Raw genomic sequence first — 11,608 nt, 5'->3', positions numbered from 1 at the left:
CCTTTTTCTTCTTATAAACCTCTAGTTTTTGGTAAATCTGCGTATTTTTTTCTTGAAATGGCTAACCAGGTATTGGAAGACTAAACTTGGCTCTCCATAAGACCCTATGTTTAACCTCTAAAAAAGTAGTTGACTTTAACAATTAATTAAAAAATCATTAGTTAAGACAAAATTAACAAAAAATTCAAGAAAGTGTATTGTTATTTCAAGAAGTTACTGAAATTTAACAATACTTGTTCATTTTCTACCAGCACTGGTAATGCCTTAACGAATATTCTATTATCATAATAGAATGATTTATCACTTACCCCAGTAATAAAAATTGCTAAAAAAATGTAGCCAGCTATTTACGTGATTTCTTTATCGTGAAAGTGATGGATGAGTCCAATCAAGACCTCGTTAATAACAGGCACTTTTTGAATTTACATTAAAATAATTTTCTTGGATTGCACCAGGTGATGAAACTTTTTTTTAAAACGACGTGTGCTCTATTAATTGATGATTCTTAGTGAGGACAGAGCTAAGTATATTAGTATATTAGATTAGTATATCTAGCATTAGACGCACACTTGTATAACGCATGCGTAGTTTTAAAAATTGTTTCGTCACCTGTCGCAATCCAATGAAATTATTATCATAACAAAAGTTCTGGTTATAGATTGAGCACAGTTGGTAGTCCATATTGGATGTCACCAGAATGTTTAAAAGGACAATGGTATGATCAAAGATCAGATGTATTTTCATTTGGTATTGATGTTTGTGAACTTATTGGACGTGTACCAGCTGATCCAGATGTATTATCACGTTCTGATTATCTTGCTGTTGCTGAATTATGTGCATCAGCTGATCCACCACCAGCATTTTTACAACTTGCGAAGCGAATTTTATTTATTTATTGAACAATTCAATTTTACTATAGGTTCGAGTTGATTTTTCGTAGACAAAAATTTATATTTATATATGGCGGAAAAAAATATTTGTTAATAAAATTTTCATGAAATTATGCTTCTATAATTTAAACAATATTTGAATATAATTATCCTGAAAATTTGGGAATTTAATTACAGTTATTTTTATTTTTTTTTCGCAATTTCCGTTGACTTGCAAACAAATTTCTACAGAAATTTTTCGAGATTTGATTTTTATAAAAAATCTCCTGGATAAACGCATCGGTAGATATCATTAAAATTTGTCGAAATACATAGAGAAGGGTTTCAACTATTCCCAAAAAAAATTTCAAGAACCAAGCATCATTTCTCTAACTAATCGTTTTTTTTTTTTTTTTCATTTTTCTGTTGCAGGTTAAAAAAAACAGCATAAACCAATTATAAAATTTTTTTTAAAAGTATAATATTATTATATAAGTGTGTATAAATAAAAAACAATAATATAAGTCAGAATAATAATAATAACAATTATTTATAATTAATTAATGATAAAAAAAAATAATAATATTTTATCAAGCAATGTAGAGAAAAATTTGGATGAAGAAAAAAAATTAAAAAAAAAAAAAGAACTGTCATGTTGTGAATATCTATTTACAATAATTTTATATAAATTATATTTTAATTTACCTACACTAAAAAAAAAAAGTTACTTATATCAATTATCTTCCTTGTAAAAAAAAAATATAATTTTTTTTGTCATGGATTTTATGTTTTTTTGTGTTGAATTTTAACGTTCTCGTTCTTGAAAATAATTTCGACGTCCTATTTCTTCTTCAGGAAGTAGAGGAATATATTTCGTTCGTGGATCATTTTTTCCAGAATAATGAAATGGAAATATCATTGATCTCAGTGTTCCTCTTTCAATATCATTAATTTTTTTATCTCCAACATAATCCGTTGATTTTTTATCATTATTTTCATTAACTCTACCAACTGGAATGAATTTCTTATCAATGATTTTACTACTAACAACTGTTGTTGTACTTGGTAAATTATTATCAATTGATATACTTTCAACACTTGAATTTTCAATAACAACACTCCCATTATTATCAATTTTATCATTCAATTTATTCGCTTCAATTTTATCAACAATTGGCATCCAATCATTATCCTTCTCCTCAACTTTTTTATTATCATCATTCAATTTCGTGATCCATTTACCCTCAGTATTATCAGTCAACATGTATGAACTTGTTGAATTTTCAATACTCGAGTACTTCAACATCGTACCATTAATTGGTATCCAATTATTTTTTTCCAATACTGTATTTTTATTTCCTTCAACATGTTTAGCCAATGAACTTTTATTATTCTGATTAAATTTGCTCATATCATAGTTATCATTAGCATCACTCAATGATGGAAAATACCTTTGCCTATCCTGTCTTGAATTACTAATAAAACTCGGTGTATATTGTGATATAAGTGGCAATAATTTTTGCCTTGCATATTTTTCAGCTTGTGCCAATATACCAGCTAATCTTTCTGGCAAAAATTGCACAGTAAAACCTTGCAAAACTGTGTCATTATTTTGTTGTAACATTGTCTTTTCAATAGTATCATTAATTATAATTTTTACATCATCAATTGATCCTTCATTTGTATTTTGTCTTATTGAACGTGGACGTAGCAATGGCTCTGTTATTTCACCAAGTTTCATTGATCTTGATGTTTCTTTTTTATTATTAAATTGTAATACAGGTTCTTGTATTTCACTTGTTAATAATACAGTTGTTGTATCAATTAATTTTATTGGATTTATTGATGTTGTATGTACATAACTACCACCAGAAAAACCACGTCCACTTTCAATTTCTAAATTTTCCAATAAATTTTTATCATTATCATTTTTATTATTATTTATATCAACAAATGACCATATTATTGAACTATCTTTTTTATCATTTTCATTTTTATTATTATCATTATTATTATTACCATCAGCATTATTATTATCATTAATTTTTTCATCATTAAAAAATCTAATATTTTGTTCTTTTGTATATGGACCAAAATTTTTAATTGGACGTTTATGTTCATTTTGTATTGTATCAATAAATCCATTGTTATTATCATAATTTTGACTTTTAACAAATGGTCCAATACCAGTCAATTTAAATTCATCATTTTTATTATTAATATTATTATTTGCTACAAATGAATTTGTTAAATTTGTATTTGTTGATAATGTTTGATTGTCAATTTCAATTGGTATTGTACATTCACTTGGATAAAGTGGTAAATATACTGGATGACCAGATTCAAGAATTAATCCACGACGACATACTGATAAACTTTTACCATAGCTATCAAGAATTGATACTTTATCAATGCTCCAACTAACTAAACCTGACGAAATCCATCCACTGTATGCTGTATATTTTACCTGTAAATTTAGGTAAATTAATTTTTGATTATAAAGTTAATTATTATAAATAATTGCTTACTTCAATTGCTTCTAAATCAACAACAACTGGATGTGGTACAACCATTTTATGTAGAATTGCACCAACAAGTAGCTCTTCATCATCTTTTTTAGTCATCGTAAATGTTTCATTAAAACCACCATTACCAACAAGTGTTACTTGTAATTTACCATAACTTCTTGCTGGTCTTTCACCACGATTATTAAATAATTTAATTTGATATTGATGAGCACAAAATGGTTCTTCTTCTCTAGTAACAAGATACAATTGTCCTCTTGCTGTTGATACATCAGAATAATAACCCATATCACCACATGGTCTATCAATACCACATGGAAAACAATCACCTTGTAATAAACCATCATATCCTTTTTCACATGGAAATGCTGGAAAACGACATTTTGGACTAACTGAATCAGTAAATAATTTATATGCACGTCTATGATTGCAAAGTGAACGTCCCTCAATTGATCCAGCTATTTAAAAAAATATTAATTAATATAAATAAACAACAACAACAACAACAACAACACATTGAGGTGGTGGATAAAACATGATAGTGAAAATTTGTGTCGTATTGAAATGACCTACTTTCGGATCGATCAAACAGATTGGTTTTCCATTTGTTCACGTAGGTGGTTTGCTTTCTAATCAACTGATTTTTTTTTTTTTTTCTTTATATTTATTTTAATAATAAATATAAATATTAAATACTTACACCATATAAAATCAGATACAGCACCGACAAATAAATTTGAACATCCAGTTTGCATACGACCACCATTTGGATAAAAATCAACATCACCCATTGGTTGCCATGAACCAAGACCACCAAGTATTAATTGTTCACCATTACTATGTATAACATCAACAAATTGTGCATCTGTTTCATCAAGACGTGCACGTGGATCTTGTGATTCAAATAATGGACCAGCTGGATCAAGACCTACATCAAATTAAATTTATATAAAACACTTGTCAACTTGAATTTTTTATTTTATTAATAGCTTTTTTTATATATATGTTTTAGTTTTTTATGTGTGGCTTTGATAGAAAGTTTTGAAAGCAAACATTTTATTTTTTCATATCAAAAGGGATTCACCGGCTGATCAATTAAGAAATTTTTTTTTTATATTTATGTCTATCAAAGTAAATAAAAATAAATATAAAAATACTATATTAATATTAAATAAAAATATATAATTTACTAGTTTTTTATTTGATAGATAAATATGATATTTATGAAACTTTTTTTTTCTACCTGTTATACGTGAAACATTTCCAAGTTCAGCACCAGCAAAACCAGCAACATGTGCACCAAGACTAAAACCAATTAAATGAACTCTTTCAAGTGGTACATTTAATCCTCTAATTAATTTTGCCAATTGACGTCCAACAAGTCTTGTGTTTGCTGCTGCTCTAACATAATTTGGTATTGCACTTCCTAAGCTCCAATCAACACAAACTAAATCAAAATAAAAAGAATCAAATAATTAATCAATTAGTTAATTGCCTTTAAGGATTTGTTGATTAATTTTTTTACCAATGTTACAATCATGTGCTGACATTAGTGCAGATCTCATTTCATAAACCCATACATGATCACCAAATTGATTTTTTTTCGCTTTTAAATGATAAATGAAATTAAAAAAAAAAAAAAAACGATTCATAGCTATGTACCAAAATCAATTAGCTCACGTCGAAAAAATATAAATGAACCAAATTTTTTATCTTTTCCTTCTTCTTTATGAAAAATGAAAAATCAAATTAATTAAAAAATTTATTTTATAAAATTGAACGTAAATTTGTAAGACTGGAAATTTAATATATAGAAATAATGGTAAACAATTGGAATAAATAAATTATTAAATTATAAATTATAAAAAAATGATAAATTAATTGTTATTAATGGGACAAATGATAGGATTTCATGAATTAAATTAAATGCAATTGTAATTAGATTTTTTTTTTCGATTGACGTGGGTGATAAATGATATCAAGATGCCAAGTTAACGATCAGCCAATGAATTAATGGTTAAGATCGGTACCTGATGAATAATAAATTGTTAAATATAAAGTGAATTAAAGTTTGTTTTTTTTTTTTTTTTTGAATATACAGTAGAGTGTGGAATGCGGTGCATAAATCGAATGGACATATCACAATCGAGTATGGCATATCGAGGCATTCGTTGACTGATAGAAAAAATAATTAAAAAACAGAGAATATGAGACCGAAGATTAGAAAATAAAATCCATTATCTATGATACAAAAAGAAAAAAAACGCATTTTATAAATTTAAAAAAATTATATAAATATATATTAATATAAACGAGTAAAATATAATGAAAATTAACATGTATTTTAAGAAAAAGAAAAAGATAAAAATTAATAATAATTATTATAATTTATAAATAGTTTAGTAATCTGTCGAATTTAGATGTATCATTTCTTCCATACACCTTTGATTATTCTAGATCTATACTAAAAATACATAAATGGATATAATATTTACATGTAATAATTAATTGATTTACTAAAAAACAAAAAAAAAAAAAAGAATGAATATATGAAATAATAAAACTTTACAAATATAAATTTAATTTTTACTGATAAATATAAATTAATGTAGTTATTATTTTAACTGTTATCGTATTTACCTATTTAAAAAAATTACTTTATTTCAGCAGACTTCATACTGAAAGGTTTTGATTTTGTTATTACAAGCTTTTGATAAACGTAGCAACCACCCTAACTTTTTTTTTATGTAAATATTAATTTAGTAATATATATTAGTTGTATTCATAAATATAAATAAATATAACAATACTTTTTTTTATTAAATATGAATATATATAGAACTTATTAAAAAGCTGTAATATAACTTTTGATCTACAAAGATAGGATAGAAACGACACAACTCAAATATTTATTCTAATGATTATTGTAGCAACGTGTTAGTATGAGAAAGAAAATGATAAAATATTAGTTATAAACAAATGCTAAAAAAATTCGACCCATCACATCACGAATAAAAATAGTGGTCAAGTGTCCTTTTTTATAATAGGACGAAAGGAGTATTCCAAATCGTCAACAATTGTGAGTATACTAATTTCGCAGCTATATAAATATATCATTGTCATAATTGTTTATCAATTAATTATCTAATTTTTTTATCAATCAAGATACAGATCATTATATAATCTGATATAATCCACCAAAAATATTCGAGTTATCGATATCATTAAAATTTCTAGTAATAAAAAAAAAAGTAATTTATTATTTTTATTTTATTGCAAATATTTAACACATTTTATGAATACAAATTTATGACAATATTTTGTTGTGTCATTCAATTTAAAATTATTAAAAAAAAAAAAACAAATTTATTAGAAGGTTTTTGAGTTATATTTTATGACTCATAATTTATTTTTTTTTTTATAAACATGATTTTTCAAATATGAAATACATATGTAAAACATTATAAACACTTGAAATGTGAAATTATCAAAAGTGACAATATATTATTATTCTATTTCTTCATCGCATTCTACAATTCTGAAACCTGCAAATTTGTAATGATGTCAGACTGTTGTCTATGATACTAAGCAACTTAAATCGTGTTAAACCATCAAAACAACCTGACTCGAGATTTTGTAGCTCGTTAAAATCCAAATATAGTTTCTTAAGGTTTTCAAGACCATCAAACACACCTTTAGATAATGTTGTCAGACTGTTGTTTGTGATACTAAGCTGCTTGAGTTTTGTTAAACCATCGAAACAACCTGACTCGAGATTTTGTAGTTTGTTTGAATCCAAACATATTTCGTCAAGATTTTGAAGACCATCAAACACACCTTTGGATAATGTTGTCAGACTGTTCTTTTTGATACTAAGCTGCTTGAGTTTTGTTAAACCATCGAAACAACCTGACTCGAGATTCTGCAGATTGTTTGAATGCAAACATAGTTTCTCAAGGTTGTCAAGACCATCAAACACACCTTTGGATAATGTTGTCAGACTGTAGTTTGTGATAATAAGCCACTTAAGTTCCGATAAACCATCGAAACAACCTGACTCGAGATTCTGCAGATTGTTTGAATGCAAATATAGTTTCTCAAGGTTGTCAAGACCATCAAACACACCTTTGGACGATGTTGTCAGATTGTTGTTTGTGATATTGAGCAGATTAAGTTGTGATAAACCATTGAAGCACCCTGGCTCGAGATATTGTAGATTGTTTGAATCCAAATATAGTGATTCAAGATTTTGAAGACCATCAAACACACTTTTGGATAATGTTGTCAGACTGTTGTTATCGATATTGAGCGACTTAAGTTTCGATAAACCATCGAACGAACCTGACTCGAGATTCTGTAGTCTGTTTGAATCCAAATGTAGTAACTCAAGATTTTGAAGACCATCAAAGACACCTTTGGATAAAGTTGCCAGACTGTTGTTTGTGATAAAAAGCGACTTGAGTTTAGATAAACCATCGAAACGACCTGACTCGAGATTCTGCAGATTGTTTGAATCCAAATATAGTTTCTCAAGGTTGTCAAGACCATCAAACACACCTTTGGATAATGTTGTCAGACTGTTGTTTGTGATACTAAGCTGCTTGAGTTTTGTTAAACCATCGAAACAACCTGACTCGAGACTTTGTAGTTCGTTTGAATCAAAATATATTTCGTCAAGATTTTGAAGACCATCAAACACACCTTTGGATAATGTTGTCAGACTGTTCTTTTTGATACTAAATCGCTTGAGTTTTGTTAAACCATCGAAACAACCTGACTCGAGATTTTGTAGTTTGTTTGCATCCAAATATATTTCGTTAAGATTTTTAAGACCATCCAACACACATGTGGATAATGTTGTCAGACTGTTCTTTTTGATACTAAATCGCTTGAGTTTTGTTAAACCATCGAAACAACCTGACTCGAGATATTGTAGATTGTTAAAACCCAAATATAGTATCTCAAGGTTTTCAAGACCATCAAACACACCTTTGGATAATGTTGTCAGACTGTTGTTTGTGATATTAAGCTGCTTGAGTTTTGTTAAACCATCGAAACAACCTGACTCGAGATTTTGTACTTTGTTTGAATCCAAATTTAGTGTAACAAGATATTCAAGACCATCAAACACACCTTTGGATAATGTTGTCAGACCGCTGTTTCTGATACTAAGCGACTCGAGTTTAGATAAACCATCGAACCAACCTGACTCGAGATTTTGTAGTTGGTTTGCATCCAAATATATTTCGTTAAGATTTTTAAGACCATCCAACACACATTTGGATAATATTGTCAGATGGTTGTGTTTGATACTAAGCGACTTAAGTTTCGATAAACCATCGAACGAACCTGACTCGAGATTCTGCAGATTGTTTGAATCCAAATATAGTTTCTCAAGGTTGTCAAGACCATCAAACACACCTTTGGATAATGTTGTCAGACTGTTGTTTCTGATACCAAGCGACTCGAGTTTAGATAAACCATCGAACCAACCTGACTCGAGATTTTGTAGTTGGTTTGCATCCAAATATATTTCGTTAAGATTTTTAAGACCATCCAACACACATTTGGATAATGTTGTCAGATGGTTGTGTTTGATACTAAGCGACTTAAGTTTCGATAAACCATCGAACGAACCTGACTCGAGATTCTGTAGTCTGTTTGAATCCAAATGTAGTAACTCAAGATTTTGAAGACCATCAAAGACACCTTTGGATAAAGTTGCCAGACTGTTGTTTGTGATAAAAAGCGACTTGAGTTTAGATAAATCATCGAAACGACCTGACTCGAGATTCTGCAGATTGTTTGAATCCAAATATAGTTTCTCAAGGTTTTCAAGACCATCAAACACACCTTTGGATAATGTTGTCAGACTGTTGTTTGTGATACTAAGCTGCTTGAGTTTTGTTAAACCATCGAAACAACCTGACTCGAGATTTTGTAGTTTGTTTGAATCCAAATATATTTCGTCAAGATTTTTAAGACCATCCAACACACTTTTGGATAATGTTGTCAGACTGTTGTTTGTGATACTAAGCTGCTTGAGTTTTGTTAAACCATCGAAACAACCTGACTCGAGATTTTGTAGTTTGTTTGAATACAAATATAGGTTCTCAAGATTTTGAAGACCATCAAACACACCTTTGGATAATGTTGCCAGTTCGTTGTTTTTGATACTAAGCTCCATAAGTTGTGATAAACCATCGAAACAACCTAACTCGAGATTGTGCAGATTGTTTGAATCCAAATTTAGTGCTTCAACATTTTCAAGACCATCAAACACACCTTTGGATAATGTTGTCAGACTGTTGTTTTCGATACTAAGCAGCATAAGTTGTGATAAACCATCGAAACAACCTAACTCGAGATTCTGCAGATTGTTTATAGTCAAATATAGTGTTTCAATATTTTGAAGACCATCAAACACACCTTTGGATAATGTTGTCAGACTGTTGTCGCTGATAATAAGTGTCTTGAGTAGCCTTAAACCATTGAAGCACCCTGGCTCGAGATATTGTAGATTGTTTGAATCCAAATATATTTCGTCAAGATTTTGAAGACCATCAAACACACCTTTGGATAATGTTGTCAGACGGTTGTTATTGATATTAAGTCGTTCAAGTCGTGATAAACCATCGAAGAAACCTGACTCGAGATTTTGTAGTTCATTCGAACCTAAATTAAGAAGTCGAAGCTTTTCAAACTACTAAATATATTTTTCGATAAAATGTGAGATTGTTTTTGTAGATATTAAGATATGTAGGCTTAATAAATCATCAAAATACCTAGCTCAAAGATAATTCAGTTTGTTTGAATCCAACCTTAGTTCCGTAAGATTTCGAAGACCATCAAACACACCTTCGGATAATGTTGTCAGAGAGTTCTTGCTGATATCAAGATTTCTAAGTCGTGATAAACCATTAAAGCACCCTGACCTGAGATTCTGCAGATTGTTTGTATCCAAATATAGTTTCTCAAGGTTTTCAAGACCATCAAACACACCTTTGGATAATGTTGTCAGACTGTTGTCGCTGATAATAAGTGTCTTGAGTAGCCTTAAACCATTGAAGCACCCTGGCTCGAGATATTGTAGATTGTTTGATTCCAAATTTAGTGTCTCAAGATTTTGAAGACCATCAAACACACCTTTGGATAATGTTGTCAGTTCGTTGTTTTTGATATTAAGTCCTTCAAGTCGTGATAAAGCATTAAAGCACCCTGATTCGAGATTTTGTAGTTCATTTGAACCTAAATTTAGAAGTCGAAGCTTTTTCAAATTACTAAATATATTTTTCGATAAAAATGTGAGATTGTTTTTGTTGATATTAAGAGTATGTAGGCTTAATAAATCATCAAAAATACCTAGCTCAAGATAACTCAGTTTGTTTGAATCTAACCATAGTTTTTGTAGATTTTGTAGACCATTAAATATATCTTTTGATAATGCTATCAGTTTGTTGTTGCTGAGATCAAGTTCTTTGAGTTGTAATAAATCATAGAAAATACTTGGCTCTAGATATCTTAGTTCGTTAGATGCTATTCCTAACTCACGAAGATCATCAAGAGGATTGAAGATATCTTTTGGTAGTTCCGTTAGCTTGTTACCACTTATATCTAATTTTTTAAGCTGAAGATTCTCGAGGCCATGAAATAAATCTCTCGGAAGAAGAGTTAATGCTTTCTGAGAAATGTTTAGTTCACATTTTTCAGCATTGTTACACAGCAACTCATAAATTTCTGGATCATAATAAGGTGACTTTTTGTTACAAAAGTATTTATTATGGCTTTTAATAGTTGAAGTTGACATATTTGTACCCATATCTAAAACATGAATAAATATAATGTGAAAACTTTATATATTTGAGTTTTAATAACAGAAAATTATTATACTGATAAATAAGTAGATGCTGATTGTCAAAGTCATAAACGTATGATGTCAGTACTAATTAGTGGTTTTAATGTTATTTCGAAGAAATAATAAATACATCTACTCACTTGAAATAATGTCAATGTGTCAATATAGATATCAATGTCTTAATGATGATCAGCTTGTTTAGCTCTGATAGTGAAAAAGCTCTTTGATATTCAATAGAAACTTATTGTTGATAGAGATGATGTGGTGATCACCTGATATAACGGTGGTATTTGAAAACTTGAAAAATAAAAGAAAAATGAATTATTATTATTTTTGTAAGTTGACATACACTGCGAGAA

The 11,608-nt window shown here is 28.8% G+C and overlaps 1 protein-coding gene across 1 annotated transcript; it reads right to left on the bottom strand.

Moving 5' to 3' along the window:
* Nucleotides 1–1,614: 1,614 nt before the first annotated feature.
* Nucleotides 1,615–11,213, bottom strand: LOC122859646. Its single transcript, XM_044163328.1, has 8 exons — nt 10,757–11,213; nt 10,253–10,642; nt 7,088–10,069; nt 4,920–5,000; nt 4,638–4,841; nt 4,095–4,322; nt 3,398–3,852; nt 1,615–3,336 (listed from the first exon to the last, which is right to left on the bottom strand). The coding sequence occupies exons 1-8, from the start codon at nt 11,211–11,213 to the stop codon at nt 1,675–1,677; spliced, it is 6,459 nt and encodes a 2,152-aa protein (XP_044019263.1). The 3' UTR covers nt 1,615–1,674.
* Between the last annotated feature and the right edge of the window lie 395 nt (nt 11,214–11,608).

This window comes from Aphidius gifuensis, linkage group LG6, assembly GCF_014905175.1.
Source record: "Aphidius gifuensis isolate YNYX2018 linkage group LG6, ASM1490517v1, whole genome shotgun sequence".
NCBI lineage: Eukaryota > Metazoa > Arthropoda > Insecta > Hymenoptera > Braconidae > Aphidius > Aphidius gifuensis.
Note: the sequence above shows the minus strand (reverse complement) of the source record. Positions and strands in the feature narration are given on the sequence as shown.